The sequence below is a fragment of the Gopherus evgoodei genome, chromosome 2 (assembly GCF_007399415.2).
Source record: "Gopherus evgoodei ecotype Sinaloan lineage chromosome 2, rGopEvg1_v1.p, whole genome shotgun sequence".
In the NCBI taxonomy this organism is placed as follows: domain Eukaryota; kingdom Metazoa; phylum Chordata; order Testudines; family Testudinidae; genus Gopherus; species Gopherus evgoodei.
Window position 1 is genome coordinate 96,514,561 of NC_044323.1, and position 18,158 is coordinate 96,532,718.

General features: G+C 41.5%; 1 protein-coding gene across 2 annotated transcripts in view; it reads right to left on the reverse strand.

Moving 5' to 3' along the window:
* The window catches only part of LOC115646015 (cytochrome c oxidase assembly factor 1 homolog), a 70,000-nt gene extending 58,939 nt beyond the window's left edge, over positions 1-11,061 (reverse strand). The window contains exons 1-5 of one of the 2 annotated variants that reach the window (XM_030551413.1): positions 10,976-10,997; positions 10,557-10,658; positions 6,229-6,380; positions 3,809-3,885; positions 8-407 (exon numbers count right to left, since the gene is read on the reverse strand). In XM_030551413.1, the coding sequence (XP_030407273.1) occupies positions 311-407; positions 3,809-3,885; positions 6,229-6,380; positions 10,557-10,658; positions 10,976-10,982 (435 nt within the window). In that variant the 5' untranslated portion in view covers positions 10,983-10,997 and the 3' untranslated portion in view covers positions 8-310. Of the gene's footprint in view, positions 1-7; positions 408-3,808; positions 3,886-6,228; positions 6,381-10,556; positions 10,659-10,975 lie in introns of those variants that run through there. The other variant, XM_030551411.1, reaches the window with a different exon arrangement.
* Positions 11,062-18,158: the final 7,097 nt, after the last annotated feature.

Genomic DNA, 18,158 nt, shown 5'->3' on the forward strand with positions numbered 1-18,158 from the left:
CAATTTACCAGCAAGAGTCCTTTTTTAAAAAAAAAAATCATAGCAGCACATATAAGATATAACAATTTGACACTCTGGAACAGTAATAGTATTGTAAAATCTTTTATTTTGGGTTTCTACAATACAGACAAATAAAGAATGAAATTAAGAATATTAGCACTGAGCTCAGTGCTAGAGAAATAATTGGACTGTAAGACTGTCCATTTAACTGTACATTCAGTATTGTCACAAATGGACAATTTCAAAGTAATATGCAACCAATCAATAGATCCTCAAGTGACAGGATGTGCAAAGCAGCTGTCTTTGGTTTTCACCCCTCCTGTGCGTTGGTGCTCTCCACACACGAATGGTACACTGGAATATTCTGACCATCCCTGAGCTGCAAGGTGACATCTCGGAGACGCCAGCTGATACAAACCAAAAGAGCATTTGACTTTAATTGAGCAATTTCATACTGTGGTGATGTCAAGTATAAAAACACTAGGCAGCAAGAACCAAATCATTTAGTGTAATTAAATGGGCTTTAAAAAGGTTTGCAGATACAAACCTCTAAAAGACGCTTTCCTTGATGGCTTAACGGACCAAGAAACTACATATCATGGTTCTGCAACACTAATAAAATCCTGATAGGGTGATGGAGTGTGCGCTTTTTAAAAAAAAAAAACAAAAAAACCTTCACCTGTCTTTCCTTTTCACAATCAGCCACTTCTGCCTATCAAGACTGCAATTAGGTAGTCCTTCGCTAATCTCTGGTATTGGATCTAGATCACATTGCTAAAGAATTATCCTAGTTAGAGAGGCTTTGACACCACATTGTATCAACAATCACATTCAGTAACAAGTATAGAAGCCCATAGGAGGAGGCAAGTATGCAAAGAGAATAAAATAATTCATTTAGAGAAAGAAAGCTGTACTTCTGGGATACACAAAGGCGCACCCTCTGCTCTTCAAAGTTTTGCTCCAAGCCCACTTTCTGAGAGGACTATCAGTGTTAATCTGCCAGCCACAAATAACTTTTTCTCCTTCAAGTATACATCCCTATGGTGCTCCACTGTAGGAAGCGCACCCACTTGTGCGCTTGCGACTGGAGACTGCAAAGCTGTGTCCATGGGCCTGCACCGGGCAGACCCTCGTGCCTCCATTGGCCTAACTGTGCCCATTGAAGTAGCAGGGCTGTCCAGAAAACAAGAATTCCATTTTGTGAAAAATGTGTGAGGTTTCAGAATTTGTTTCTGTTCCAATGCAAAACAGAACAAAAAGCTCCTTCAAAATTTTGACAGAGAAAGAGAAACCCAGAATAGCCAGGATGAATCAGGCATAGCAGGGACTTGCGTGGATGTGGGAGACCCAGGTTCAAGTGCCCTCACCATTGAGCTGCTGGGATTGTTCACGCTCTCTGGGTTTTATCAGAAATTCCATCCTAGGGCTGAGAAACCTTTCTGATGAAAACTAGAGTAACGGTTAATTAGGTAAACAGATAACATTTCTGCAAACGGTTTTGGTTTCAATCCATCAGCATTTTCTGAAAAACATTCTGTCAAAGTTCCTGAGCAGCTCCAGTCAGCAGTAGCCATTAAGTTAAGTGAGAGTAGTGTCAGGCCAAGGCTGATCACTTCTGAAAATCCCACACATACTGTAATACATTTAGGTTGCTGCACCTTTGTATGATGAACCTGTAGTCTGGTCACTTCAGATCCAATTTTCAAATACTCCTATTTTCAAAAGTGACTTTAGACACTGGGGCCTAAGTCTCTTCTTTAAAAGCTCCTACATGTAATTTTTTAAAATAGGACTTAGGAATCTAAGTCACTTTTGAAAATTTGACCTTCAGTGTCTTGTCGTTGCTGTTTCTCTTTCTAGATTCTAGACTGTAAAGGCTTGTCTGCCCATTATCAAGAACCATGTCAGATAATTCAAGTATAATATAGCTATTCCCAACAATGGCTTATGCTGTTCTGTTTTATGGAGCAGATGAGACCTGTGTTTGAATCACTGTGATCTGGTTCAAGGACACATTCATGTCTCATCTATTACAAAATGGAACTGTCAGGAACCAACTATATTGCTACCATTTGCTTGGCACAAAGGGGCCCAAATGTGGCCAAATACTTGTGTGATCAAGTTTTACTGGCATAAATATTTCTGGGAAATATATTTTAAGTTTGCACTTGGGTATGTTTGGAGAGTGAATTTGAAATTTATCTTAGGACTTGTCAAGATGAACAGTTAGTGTACGGCAAACTGGAGTGTAAACGTCTGTTGCAGCAGCATGCCATACACTGGTCTGTGTGGACTCCGCTACTGTGCACTAAAAGTTTCCCAAATCAAAGTGCAGAATCAGGGTCCACGTGGACCGTTAGCGTGCTGTAGATTTACACCCCAGCTTGCTGCGCAATAACTGTCTAAATAAGCCCTTATGTACTTATATGGACCCATTCACCTAGTATCTGATACGCAAGTACTATTATCTCCTTTTTACAGATGGGGAACTGAGGCACACAGGGACTACGTGCCCTACTCAAGGTCACCTGGAGGTCGCGGCAGAGCAGAGATGTAAGCCCAGGTCTCCCAAGTGCTAGGCTAGTACCCTAACCACTGAATTTTAAATTTGGTTTCCACAAGAATTTCCACCTACTCTTGATAGGTCTTATCTAATCATATAACAGAGACAATCCCATAGTGCCATGTGCAACTAAGCAGAAGTGCTTTGGTTTTGGAGATCTAATCACAAGACAGAGGGAAAACTGAACTAACAAATGTTTTGTACCAACTTTCAAGAAAAAATAAATGGGGGAAATTGTAGATTATTCAGAAATTCTTCAATCTGCAATAGAAATCAAACTTGCTGAATAAATTATTGGTTCCTAATTATTCTCTCAGTTCTGGAAATAAGTTTGGCCTTGAGAAAGAGGGGGCTGCGGTTTAATAGAGAGAGCCCCACATCCATAACATAGATTAGTATATTGGAGTATGAAGAAAGTTCCATTTCACTACAATACAGCCTGCTTTTGAACAAAGAGACAACAATTTTAGAAAATGACGACACAATCCTTAGCTCACCTTACTAGATACATCTGTGCTGCCCCTGGGATGGAGCCTCCCAACCCTGCTAAACATACTCCTGGTAGCGGGGTTCAAGCTACCATGCTAAAATTAGCACAGTGGACATTGCCACTCAGGTGGCAGCTCTGGCTCTCAAACCCACTTTACCCTCTGGCTCTGAAACTCAGGTGGCGAGCCTGCATCACCTCAAGATCCACAGCACCCACAGGGCTGTTTTTAGCGCACTAACTTGAGCTCCACTAGTGCAAGTCTGTTTACCAGTGGTGGAAGGCTGCAGTGTAGACATACACTGAGTGTCATGGCATTGCTGTGGTCTGAGAACAGTAGAAAATATCACAGGCCTGTTAAAATAACTAAGGACAATCAGTGTTAAACCGGGTGCCCAACTATCTTTGCATTTTCTTTTTGTGTGAAGGGGGAGAAAAAGTGGGTAAATTAGACTCAGTGCGCCAATTATGCACTCCAGTATACTGGGTTACAGTTAACAGAGAACCATTTTTGGCACAAAGTTCTCAGTCTAATGTCCTCATCCTTTTATATTCCTCAGATTAGAAATGTAAATTATTTAATAGATATTGTCACTTCCATAATGACAGCATGTGAACACAATATTTCATAAGCTCTTCAAAGGCAGATTTCTTATTTCCATAATCTCAGCCATTTTGATGACTATAAACCAAAAATCTGTCCCTGATTCTCCTCCTGTGCTGAACACTCCATAAAGTACCCTTTTATTCATACTCACCAGTTAAGGGAGAGGTCTCTTACTGAACTGGTATGGAGATATCCAGCTGATTTTGTTCCGGATACTGGTATCTTTAACTGCAGATATAAAAGTTAGTTGAACACTTTCAATGACTGATGTTAGTGAAATGAATGTTTTTATTCCTCCCTTAGTCAATAAGATAAAACTGAATCACTCTCACAATTTTAACACAGATACTTCAGCTTTTCAGCACTTTAGAGTTTCATTACAATCACACCCCATTAAAGTTTATCAATTTTGTCATACACAAATCGGTGTTAAAAGAATGTTCTATGTTATGACTGCAACCGTATAAAGAATTAACACCCTTTCTTTGCAAAGCGCTAGGAGATCCATGGACGACAAGTATTACATAAGAGTTTATTAGAACAAATCCAGGCACGAAGGCTGGGATAGTCAAAGCTACACTTCATTAAAATAATGGGAACTGGATATTAAAATCCTGCAGCAGCTTTGAAAATTCTACCATTAAAATACTTTAACTTAATAAATTAGGCTACAGCTGCAGTATTGCGTTTCTGCTAAAACATTCAGTATGGCTAAAGAAAATAAACATGCTTTATGTCTATTCTTGATAGACCATCAAAAATGACATCACCAAGCCTTCTCAAGCAGGTCTAGCTGGCAGGAGTTGGGCATGCTCTGGAGGTGGTACAATAGCCCCTGGACCATGCAAGACCATGCTGTAGCAACCCACTCTGGCTGATGAAGAATCATTCACTGGTTTCATATCTCTGATGAAATAATGCTCATCATTTATAGAGGGCACTGAGTGACATGGTGGATAAGAAAGCAGTTGATTGATCAGAGGAATGAAATGTGACTTCATCCTGAGTCATTTCAATCTTTGTAACATTCTTAAAGGTGACTTACAAAGGAAAAAATGAATTGAAGGTTGGTGGATCCTCCCTTCTGATCTATATAAAGGAAGCTTGACATTTTTTGTCTATGCTTTTTATATTGGAAATTCAGCTCTTGCCTGGAAGACTCTAAGGGCAACTGGAGAACTAGGAAATTCATAACATAACATTCAGATATCATGCAAGTGGATCCTGATTTAATTGAAAGTGAATTTTATTCAGTCTGTTTAAAACTTGCTGCTATTTATTTTCTTGGTTAACACATTTAACTCAAATGCCCTATAGCCAGCTGAAAGAAGATATTTGTCAAAGATTCAACACCCTGTACTCCTTTCATTAATGGCTTTGAAAACTCTCCGGATGCATCCGAAACCTCTAGCAAAAGCAGGGAAGACCTGACTAAATACTCTTGACCTTCATTTTTGGTGTTTTGGTTTTAAAGCCACTGGCTAACTACACCAGTGGTTCTCAACCAGGGGTACGTGGAGGTCTTCTGGGGGTATATGAGCTCATTTAAAGATTTGCCTAGTTTTACAACCAACTGCATAAAAAGCACTAGTGAAGTCAGTACAAACTAAAATGTCATCCAGACCATGACTTGTTTATACTGTTCTATCTCCTGCACACTGAAATGTAAGTACAATATATATATATATATATATATATTCTGATTTATTTTTTAATATGGTAAAAAGGAAACCGTAAGCAATTTTTCAGTAATTGTGTGGTGTGACACTTTTTTGTAGTTTTTATATCTGATTTTTGTAAGCAAGTAGTTTTTAAGTGAGAAGAAACTTGGAGGTACGCAGGACAAATTGGACTCCTGAAAGCGGTACAATGGTTTGAAAAGGTTGAGAGCCACTGATCTCCACTGATAGAAAGCCCTAGTGCAGACACAGCATAAAACGTGACCTTTATCAGTCTGGTTTCACTCTGCTTCAAACTAGTACAAGCTGTGCTGGTACTAGTCACACTTTACAGTTGTGCAACACATTCACACCAGGACTAACCTTTTCAAAAGCACCCTCAGTGACTTACGTACATAAGCTACATTGAAAGTCAATTGGTCTTAGATGCCTAAGTGACGCAACGGCTTTTGAAAATTGTATCCTCTGGCTTTTTTAGTGGCATAGCTATTCCAGTAGCTAAAAACCCCAAGATAGACAAGGCTGTATGTAGAAATAAAAAACAAGCAGAAAAAAATCCTTTTGGCTGGGGATGGTGAACCCTTTATACAGCATAAAGAAGCATCAGTGGGTGCACACACCATTTCTCTCCTGTATGAAACTAATTAGCACAACATGGAGGAGTAATTCCTGCTATTCACTCCTCTACCATATTTCAAATCAAGAGACTTAGATGCCTTTGAAAGTCTCTCCCTAAGTGGGCAACGAGCACTCATCGATGGGGCCTGTGCGCCTAAATCACTTAGTCGCCTTTGAAAAATCTCCTCCTCACTCTCCTCTACATCATTATTATACACTTAAAATCCATCTTTGAGAGCCATGTTTCAGTGGCAGGCAGGCTCACTCCTCTTACCTGTGCTCTGGCCATGTCAACGCGATTACTCTTGTCTGTCAGTCTGATGTTGTGAACTTTAAGAGGGGGAGCCCCCAGTGCCGCCAAGGCTACAGAGTCATTCTTGAGCTGCTCAATAGCCAGCTGATAATACTGTGTCCTGGCAAAATTTTCTAGATCAAAGAAACAGACCATTGTGGAAAGAAGTCAATATGGGGTTGAAAAAAACAAATAAAAGGAGACCTAGGGGGGAGTAAGAAACTGTTTTTTCACCAACAGAAGTTGGTTAAAAAACAATGAGCTTTTGAGCTATAACTTGAAGAGCTCTGTGCAGCTCGAAAGCTCTCTTTCACCAACAGAAATTGGTCTAATGAAAGAAACTTACCTCGCCCAACTTCTCTCTCCTATATCGGACCAAGACAACACTGCAAATAAAAGAAATGACATTCTCCCACCCTCATTTTTTTTTTATATACACACAGAAAATCCTCCAGGAAAAAGAATTCAACCATATAAATAGTAATAACCAGCCATGAGATACCAGATATGATTCCTAAATCTGAGACTTTTTCACATTTGTCAATCGCCAAAAAGAGAATCTCAAGTCTGCACTACCACTCGTCTCAATGGAAAACAGTTCTAAATGGTGGGGAAAACAACTAGATGGACAACTTCTGACTAAAGATGATGCCAACCCCTAAATCAGAAATGTTGAAGCAGAAGGAAAGTGTTGTTCTGTAGCAAATTTAGGTGAAATAGGCCCTGGATTTAAGACCTTTCAAATGTCCTGTACATGCAAGAGTGGCATTATGGGCAAGTTTCCATGCTTTTCTGACACTTTGTAGAGCAGTAGGAGGTGCATTCAACAACATTCTAAACTTAAAAGGGAATTCTGGAAAACATGTAGGAACTGAGGGAACTTCTTACTTTGCTCTAGGATGGCAGTAGCAGCTGCTACTACAGAACCTTTGTGCTATAGGATTAAGCAAGGTTTAAGCAAAAGTCCCTAAAGCTAAAACCCAAGTGGAGGAAACATTAACTTTAAAAGGGTATCATGAAACATATACAGTTGTCGCCATCAAAATCAATGTGCTTCCAGCTACTGCATCACAGCATGTGAAGTATCACAGCAAGGAAATACAGAGAAATAGTGTTGCAGCTGAGGTGATAACTGGAAAATATTCTTTCCAATGGTGACCAATGTATAAAATAGAGCTGTCGGGGGGGGGGGGGGAGAGAACTAGTGGGCCTTCTAGTGCTAGAAAAATCTTGAAGCAAACTTTTCAAGCTGCGCATGCTGAGAGCAGGATTTTCAGATGTTCTCCGCTCTGGCCTAACTTCATTCCCACTGACTTTAATGAGAAGAGGGTTAGACTAACACTGAATACTTCTGAAAATCCCACCCTGAATATCTAGTTCCCACCTTAGATTTAAAACAGAGGACCCAATCTTTTGTTTGTCCACCTCTTTATATTGCTCTAGGAGTGCAACGGGGTTAACAGCTGTCCCCAGCTGACAAAGAGGCAGCTTTGCTGATTTCTAGCCCAAGTTCTCCCATAGCCACTAATGAGGGCTGCAGCTGGCCATTTTCTGAGGGAGGACAGTCTCTGAGGGCCATGGATAGCAGCCAGCCAGGTTGCTTTCAATACTTAGGGGCCATCCCCAGCATAGAAGCAGACTCTGAATCAGGAAGCTGCAGCCAGTCCCCCTTCACCCCCTTCATAAGATACCACCTTTCTCAGCTGTGCATAGTAGACAGTGGTATCTTATGAATATATTGCCTGAAGTATTAACATAAAATGCCTAAATGTGTGTGAACTTAGATATCTATAGCATGAACCCAGAGCAGGGGTTTCTAAAGGGCACAACAGTTGGCTATAAGGACTACTGTTTATCTCCTCACAGAGAGCCTGAAATTGGAGCTCAGTTGCTTGTAGTGACAAGAAACTTCCTGATGATTGTGTCTGAAACTATTTCAGCATGACACAAAACTTAAATGGTGGGAGCAGTGGAAGTAGTTGGGTTGTTTTCTCCCTGGCACTGTCTTCAGGGCTCTGACGAAGCAAAGAGAATCTCTGTAGAAAAGGTCCAGAACAGGAACAGTTATACATAGCAGATATACAAGGAAGTGATGTAAACCACTGGGTACAGCAAAGGGAGAAGTCAGAGGATCCTAGATTGAATAGCTACTCAGCTATTCAATGTACAACATGGAGGAAGTCCCAGGACTTCCCTGTGCTTCAGTCATCTTGGCTGTACACATGAAGATGAGGAAGGGGAAGCAGAACTTCATTGAATCCACATGATTGGCACTGGTGCTTAGTTCTCCTGGGTTAACAAGCCTTTAAGGTTAGAGAGATGAAACTGTATTAGCTCGTGAGTCAAAGTAGTAGCTTCTGTTTTCGTTTGAAGCTAATGAAGAGGGTAACTCTCATTAAAGGCTGTACTTTAGTAACTAAAAGCCCAATTGGCCTGTAATCAAAATATCAAAAACATTATGTGGCTATCAATATCACACCAAAGCAATGGTCCTTAATAGGCTATGCATATTTCACTTGAACATTTCACCAGACAATGGGTTCAGTGATGATCAATAGCCACATAAATTAATTGTATTGTTTAGCTAAACAATTTGGGAAAATAAGAAGATGTTTTCACTCACTCTGCTAATGAAAGTAAACCTATTTCAAGGGATGTTAAGAGAAAATGCTAATATCCCTGTTAAATCCAGCCTCTCTCTTTTAAAACACGTCAGGCTTATCAGTCTGCCTGAGCTTCAGTTCAGAACTCAAGTGCATGAGTTGTCTGAAATACAAGATGGCTTTCCAATGTCATCCAATTTGTTATTAAAATATGTCAAAGGGAAGGTTTCACAACTCCTGAGGGCTTCAGAAAGGAGTTTGGTCACCTTTCCTGCAAATGTCCTCAGGATCAAGGCTAGGCAAAAAGCAATATAAACTGATAGTAACTACAGTACAACCTCAGAATTATGAATGGACCGGTCAACTACACACCTCATTTGGAACTGGAAGCAGGGCTGGCTCCAGGCCACAGAGCACCAAGCGCGTGCTTGGGGCGGCATGCTGCGGGGGGCGGGGCAGGCGGCTCCGGTGGAGCTCCCGCAGGTGTGCCTGCGGAGGGTCCACTGGTCCCGCGGCTCCAGTGGAGCATCTGCAGGCATGCCTGCGGGAGATCCACCGGGAGCCGCGGGACCATCGGACCCCCGCAGGCACGCCTGCGGGAGCTCCACCGGAGCCGCAGGACCGGCAAGCTGCAGAGCGCCCCCCGCGGCGGCGAAATTGCTAGAGCTGGCCCTGACTGGAAGTACACAATCAGGTGGCAGCAGAGACCAAAAAAGGCAAATACAGTACAGTATTGTGTTAAATGTAAACTACTAAAAAAAGACAAGTTTAAAAAAAAAAACACTCAAGGTAAGGAAACTTTCTGTGCTTGTTTCATTTAAATTAATATTGTTTGTTTAAAAGCAGCATTTTTCTTCTGCATAGTAAAGTTTCAAAGCTGTATTAAGTCAATGTTCAGTTGTAAACTTTTGAAAGAACAACCATAACATTTTGTTTAGAGTTACAAACATTTCAGAGTTACAAACAACCTCCATTTCTGAACTCTGAGGTTCTATTGTACAAGGGAAAGACCCTGAGGACTACAGCATTCTAATAAATGGAAACAAAGCCTGTTGGTTCCAGACTATTAAATGTCTGGAAGTCACTAAAAGAGAAAATCAATTGCTTCAACTAATAACGTTAATAATTCTTGACCAATTAAATCTAGCAAGTAGATTTGGCTGTCACCTAATTGACCGCATCATCTCTCTAGGTTTCCTTTTAAGGCTCCATCCTGAAACATGCTGAGCACTCTTAACTGCTGTTGACTGTCTTCAATACACACTGATGCTCAGCACCTCACAAGATCCATTTTGAGGGAACAGCACCATAAACTGGATGTATTACATACAAACTGACCAGAATTCTAACAGGTTCACATTTCCCTATTTAAGTGGTGTTCCCCTGCCTTGTCCCCCACATTTCCCAACAACAACCATTTTTTAAATCTAATTGAGAATAGAAACCTTCATCTGTTTTTAAATACATCCTTCTGAGTCTAAAGTAACCATGCTTCAGAGAGAACTAGTATTGGAATTAAATAAAGTCAAGCCTACAAAATGAGGGACATTGCACTGGCAGGTGTGATTAATAAAAATCTTTAAGCTCTGCTGCTCTTCCCTCCAATCCATGTTTATCAGAATCTGAACTATTCTTATTTGTCAACTGTACAAAGGGGAATGATGTGGAGAGGGCAGAAATAAGGTTGCTAATAGCAACAGGACTTACTTTGCATAAGATAATACATCACAGCACATCCCCCACCACTTAACAGCCCCAGATAAAGAGCCATTTGCTGTAGTTTTCTTAAAGAGGCTGGCATTTCACCCCCTAGGAAGAGAAAAAAAGAGAGACACATTTATTGTATGAGGAAAACTAAGATTTTTTTTTTTTTTTTGCCAAAGTTCTTTCAATATCCCAGCAAAATAAGCCTGAATGAAATCATTGCGTGTAGAAATCAAGCTCTCTCTGGGGCCCCACAGTACAGCCAGCAGAAATCTGTGGTGAGAACTGGGCACCTATGCAGGATAGAATAAGTTTATTCGCTTCCTTTTGCGATGCCACCACTTCACTAATTGCCAAGAAGAAAATGACCTCCCTGGTGTGGCTGATGGCCAGAAACACAGCATATTGTTCTCAAGGCTTACCATACATACTCAGCAATACAGTGCAAGCATTCAGGCTTGAGAGGCCAGATTTATCCCTAGTGTAACTTCACTAAAGTAAATATGCTTGCACCAGAGTCAGTTTGGCCAGAAGTCTTAAGCTACACAGCCAAGCTGCATCACTGCCAGTACACATAATGTTGCTGAGGTTTGAGTTTGGGGTTTTTTTTTAAGCCATTGGTAAACAGGAAGATGCTTGCAATCCTGTTCTTCTCTAATCCTTTTCCTTTACCATCCTGCCCATTTGATGAGTCATGGTGGTTGTATCTGTCTGAATGACACAGCAGAGTAACAACTACCTCCTAAAGAGTCAACCTAGTAGAAGTTCTATGGCTTGGCTACCAAAGAGTATTTCTAAACCGTATGGCCAGGAGAATCCTATCTAAGGGTATGTCTACATCTACAATTTTGCAGCGCTGGTTGTTACAGCTGTATTAGTACAGCTGTATAGGGCCAGCGCTGCAGAGTGGCCACACTTACAGCAACCAGCGCTGCAAGTGGTGTTAGATGTGACCACACTGCAGCGCTGCTGGGCGGCTTCAAGGGGGGTTCGGGGAACGCGAGAGCAAACCGGGGAAGGAGACCAGCTTCGCCGCGGTTTGCTCTCGCGTTCCCCGAACCCCCCTGCAAACCGCAGGGAAGGAGACCTGCTTGCTCGGGGATTCGGGGAACGCGAGAGCAAACCGCAGGGAAGGAGACCTGCTTGCACGGGGGTTCGGGGAACGCGAGAGCAAACCGCAGGGAAGGAGACCTGCTTGCTCGGGGGTTTGGGGAACGCGAGAGCAAACCAAGGAGACCTGCTTGATTACCAGAGAGGCTTCCTCAGGTATGCTGCGATACCTGCTTATTCCACAGAGGTCAAGAAAAGCGCTGGTAAGTGTCTACACTTGATTACCAGCGCTGGATCACCAGCGCTGGATCCTCTACACCCGAGACAAAACGGGAGTACGCCCAGCGCTGCAAACAGGGAGTTGCAGCGCTGGTGATGCCCTGCAGATGTGTACACCTCCTAAGTTGCAGCGCTGTAACCCCCTCACCAGCGCTGCAACTTTGTGATGTAGACAAGCCCTAACACTCTTCCCCAGATCACTCCTTCAGCACAGGTTGTGGCAGTATGGGCCATAAACAAGCATCTGAATAGCTGTTTCTTAAAGTGTTTCCATCATAAAAACAGGATAAAGGACTGTTTGGGGGAGGAGGGAAGAAACATTCTGAACCTCATTTCAAATGTGAAGCAGTCTTGTTGACTGAAGAGTGTAGATGTCTGGCGTTAGTGTGGGCACTATTACTGGATGCTCTGATAAGTTATAAAATTAGCGGTCTTAAAGGTTTCAAGCCCAAACCTTTGCCCTGCTGAAACTGTGCAAATGGACTGCTTAGCTAAAACTGTTTAATGAAACATAGCACAAAGCCAATTACAGAAATATGATGAGGCAAAGACACTTAATACATCTTATGAAAATGGTGAACATATCTCCCAAGAATGCATTAGTCAGACCTTGCTTCATCTGAGGAACCACAGTTTAAGAGGGTGGAGTGACAAACAAAGGAACTCTTTCCCATAATGCTACGTGCTAGTGTGTGACATCACCATGATGTTTGGTATGTTCTCTGCTTCAGAGATTGATTGTTTGCCTGAATTTCCCTATCCTATCTCCTCAAATTTTCTAGCTGAGGTATAGGAGGAATTTAATAATTAACCCAGATATCACTTTTGTCTATTGCCTAATGTGCATAAACAACTTTTAACTGTGTATTGTTACATTGTACCATAACATTTTAAAGTCATCTTTGCCAATTAGATCACTACATTGAAGAGTAATTTCTTACGCGGAAGAATTGTCCTGAAATCAGAATACTACATAATACTTTCATAGCCACAGCGCTCTACAAGTTCTCCTATAATATAAATCTTCAGAAGAGCCCTCTTAAGTAGGCAAATATGATCACCATTTTACAGATGACGTAACTGAGGCAGAAAGATCGTGTAACTTGAAGTCCCCATAAGGAACCAGTTTCAGAGCTGAGAACAGTCCCCAGGTCTGCACTCAAACCATTAGAGCATGCCAGCAATTCCTGCCTCTCCATCCTCCAACCCTGCCTATCCCACCCTTCCTGTGCAGGCGGTTGCTGACTCTTTCAAAGAGATGATGGATTTTTGTTGGGTTTGACTCCCCTCTTCAACTCTTGTCCCCTTCCCCTGTCATTTCCCCCTTCTCTAGCTCCTCTGCTTGCACAAGTGACCCTCATCTCTTCTTCTTCCTGACCTATCTTTCCCCTAGTCTTGCTCACTTTTCCCCTCAACCTCTCATGCCACTCAAGTACCTCACAGAGAGTGGAGATATTAAAATTCTTCTTGTTGAGATGTGGTACTAAAGGATTCACAAGGACACACTCTTCTGAAAGGAAAAGCAGAACTTCTCCCAAATATACTACTTAATGCAATTTTCTGCAAGAAGTACCTCATGGTGCATGTTTGTGTAACTCACATCTCTGATTATGGCCAACTTGGTGTGCTGCCCAGTTGTTCCATCAGCCTATTATGATGTTTGCTCAACCAGACATACAATAAAGCTGTAAACTGGCCAATGCTACCACTATTTTAGAAAAAATCAGTCTTTGATCTGGAAAGCTGGTCTTTGTGTAACATGCTGTGACCTGAGGCATTTGTTTCAAAACCATGGCCTAGAAGTGCCGGGCATAATTTTCTTCTTGCAGTGAAATTCAAGGTAATAGTACACAATTGTCTGTGCCTAGCGGGCACAGATGACAGCTTGCTGAGGAAAATAGACACTGAAATCTAGCACCATTAAGCATCATAGGTAATACACATCAGTCTTGCATAAACCTAACACAGAGCTGTAGGCAAAGGATCTGCTACTTGCAGCCAAAATGTCTATGGTTCATTAGGCATCACAGTCTGATCAATTCTCAAACAAATGTGATGGAAAGAGAGAGAGGCATCCATGTCAAGTAACGGGATGCTTATTTTATACACCTGCTATAATGTTCACCCTTCTTTACACCCAGTGGGTCCAGTTATACATCTCTGCTAGGTTGCAGTCTACACAAACATTAATATTTCCCTTTTGTGAACTTTGAGGAAGCAAGAGGCTCAGCTGCTTAAATCTCACTAATCTTTTAAAAGATGAGATTCACAAATGCTGTTTGGCAAGAGTGAATTATGAACTCAATAGTTACTGCAGCCCTCTCAATCACATCATCTATTTGAGGAATTTATATGCCCCCATCGGCAGAGTGTCTGAACACTTCACAATCTTTAATGGATTTAGCCTCACAACATCCCATTAAGGTAGGGAAGTGCTACTTCCCTCACTTTACATATGGGAAACTGAGACACACAGACTTGGCCGTCAAGTATCAGGGGAGTAGCAGTGTTAGTTTGGATCTGTAAAAAGCAACAATGAGTCCTGTGGCACCTTAAAGACTAACAGATGTATTGGAGCATAAGCTTTTGTGGGTGAATACCCACTTTTTGTCAGATGCATGTGTCGCACAGTATCTATGGGAGAGCAAGGTCTCCCAAATCCTAGCCTAGCACCCTAACCCATCCTCCCACACACATCTTGTCTGCTGTGATGATATATACCTGGGACAGTAAATTACAGTAGGAGATTCAAAAGGCCAAAGCTATCTAGTTCTTTTTTCTCCTGGGGGAATTCTGCACCACTGCTCAGGCGCAGAATTCTTTGCTTCCCTGCAGAAAAATATTTGAGGGGACACAAAGGGAAGCCACAAAAATAGTTACTTGCCCCTGGAGTAGTAGTAGTTACTTGCCTGGAGCAGCCGGCAGAGATACAAAGCACCAATAATGGGTGCAGAATTTTTAATTTTTTGGCCCACAATTCTCCCAGGAGAATCTTTTAATGCATATTTTAACAAGTCTCCAATGAGCTGAAAAGAGAATTCTGATCTCTCATTTCCTCAGGCAGAACCAAATTCAGTCAGCTACCATCTACCCTATAAGTGTACTAGACAGTAAGTTTCTTGTCATGTTATCGACTGATGGATGGTGCAATCAAGGCACGCACATGCAAACGGGCTTTTGGAGAGAACTTTTCAATAGAAATTCAGGGACTTGTTTGTTGGGCAAACTACATCCTGCTCTGCCTCTGTTCTGTGGCAGGAGTGTAAATTTTCCATGAAATTTTATTATTTCATTCACCAAGGGTTAATTTCCTTTCCCTAATCAGCATGACTACCTGTGAACTATAGGGTTAAAAGATCCCATCAAAACACTTTACACCCTTAAACAAGCAAAAACTGGTGACTTTTTAAGTGTGATCTATAAAATGCAAATAAGAAATAGGATTTTGGGTTCCTGAACATGTATTAAGATATGAATATTAACAAAGACCAATCATCAAGACTGTCCTGCTAGCTATCTGGTTTTCGCTAAGATTAATGAGGGGTGTAGGGGGGAGCCATGCTTTGTGGAAAGTAGCAAACAACTTGGGAACCCTGTGGTCTGTAAAGGAATCTCGAAAGGGAATGCACACGTCATTCACAGTAGAGTGATAACAGTAACAAGGGGGAAACAATGAGTTTCTGAGAATCTAAGCAGCCCCTATAAGCACAGCAACCTGAAGTTAGGACACTGGCAAAGAGTATTTTTACTTCCCTGTTACCGGCCATTTTCTATAAAGAGGTCTTCACAGCTAGGGTAAGAATCTGTTAGACTACTAATGGGCATGTGAGTCAGCTTGTGAAAAACAAGCGCAGATTTCTTCACAATTGCTATTGAAAAGCACAAGTTCCAAGAAGACCGACACAAAAGGAGGAAGTGAACTACTTTGCAGGAAGAGTCTTTAATTTTAACATCAAGAGGAAAGCTAGGTTGAGATTAATGCACATGAAAGAATACCGAATCTACAGTATCAAAGTAATGGATGTATGGTTCTCACCAGAGAACCAGCCTAAAAGCACAGCCTTCTAATTGCTAGGCAACTTTATTTCACACAGTGAAAATGTAATGTAAAGATACAGGCCCAGGAGGAGGAGGAGGAGGTGGTGGTGGTTATGGTTTGGTTTGAAGCTGAGATTGACTAAGAGCTGGAGTTCTACTGAAATATAATAAGCCCAGAGTGGTGACAACTGCGCAAGTTCATTTCAGCTGTCTCATATGGTGGAATTCTCTCAAGCTACTGTTCTCATGAGACTTTGGCTTGTTTTGAATCTGAGCTGGAGAACCTCAGAGAGAAAGATGTTTGGCTTCAGGGAGTCCCTGAGACTTGAGGCAGTTTAGATTTTAGACTCTGATATATATGCACCTCTCTGATTATTTATTCTATCCTCAGTGAGGTTGGCCGAACATTCCTCCACAGGTGTGGTAGATAGTAGCAGTGAAACAAAGGACACTTTCACCAGTGATGGGGTGTGTTTGCGTGTGTATAACATCTTTGTACATGTCTCAGATTACAGTCACTGAAGTGACAAATCTCAGTTCTTTGGGGGCAGGGGCTATCTTTTTGCAGTATGTTTATACAGTTACTAGCACAATAGAGCTCTGATCCATGCCTGAGGTTCCAGGAATTACTGCAATACAAGTATAATAACGGAGGCCTCACACTGAAGACTGAGGGAGCTGCACAAAACCTAGAGTAATAATTGCTGATTCATTCTCTGACCTGCTCATTGGCCCTATACCTGTGTGGAACACAAGCACAGATGTGCCCTAAATCCAGTGAGCCAGAGGTTTTCATATTTGGAAACAGTGCTGTTTTAAATGAGCAGAGTGGCACCTGCACTTTCTCTGTGGTCAAATGTTGAGATCTGAAGCATTTGATGTCTGAAAATCAGGTGACTTATTTAGGTGCGCAAATATGATCTGAGTGTCTAAATTCAGGAAGCTGAACTTATGTCCTATGCTGATACTTTTTCTGAAAATCCCTCTGCCTCTTCAATTCAGCAAGTCTGAATTAACTTGATCAGGTTACAGATTCAACTTTTTGTGAAAACAAGTCACTTAGGTATGAAGGACACAGAAGATCAGGGAGATGGCTGGGAAACCCCATACATCTCCATGTATTTCAGTCTTACCAGCTACTGACAAATTCAGGTTACCCAGAAGAATGAGATGGCAATAACTGTCCATGACTCTTGTAAGATGAAACAGTGAGTTGTTTGGTATGTACAAGACGGCTGGGTCTCATCTGGTTTTTCTCCCAATAAATGTCTGGAGACACAGGGCTTCAGAGATGGTTTGTTAATGCCCACAAAATATTTTCTTCCCCAGTGTTGTCACTAAACAGGGAAAGTATAGGTAGATGCAATAGGTCTGCTTCAACAGTAGTATTTTAATTCACTGTTTTCCATATATCTTCACTGACATTGTGCTAGTGCATTCTGAAATGCAAATGAAGACTTTGCACAAGTTATTTACCTTGAGCAAAAGCTCAATCACTTAACTTTACAGACAATCAACATGAAGAGTAACAAGGGATGAGTTGGTGGTTTTTTTTTGTTTTTTATTTCTTCCCCATCCCATTTCAGGAGTATTTTGACATTTAGAGAGAGAGGGATGCTGACTCGACTGAAATAGTCTTACCAGGATCAGTCCACAGACTCTTCTCTAGAAGCTGAAAATGCTTCCAAGGGTTAGCTGTCCATCTAACGAGGAGATAAATAGACCCCTATCAGTGAAAGGATTGTGTGCTCTTTCTGGTGAATTTTAGTCTCTTTTCTGCCTCTATCTCTAGTTAATTAACTATAAAATCTAGAGCAGCCAATATAGTTATTAAGAATTCATAATTGCCACTCATTCCACTCTCTGCAAATCTTGCAGATATAGTACATCTAGAGAAGGTGTGTGTTATGCTGTCTCAATCAACCGTCTAGAGAAGGTGTGTGTTATGCTGTCTCAATCAACTGCAATGTCTGCTTTCCTCTTAGCTTTCTGTATTCACACCATCCCTCATGTAGTCAATCCCTCCCTAGACTACTCTTCTATTCTTCCCCATTGGCTTTCTCCTGTTTCTCAGACTTTTTTCCTTTCTTCCAGTGCTACCAGCGCTGGCGCTCCGACTACACTCACACTTCAAGTCAAGTGTAGCCATACCCTAAATTACAAAAGATTTAAAGAGTAAGATTTCAGAACAGGAAGAAAGGACCCGTTGTTGTAGTCAAATTTAAAAATGTAATTGGT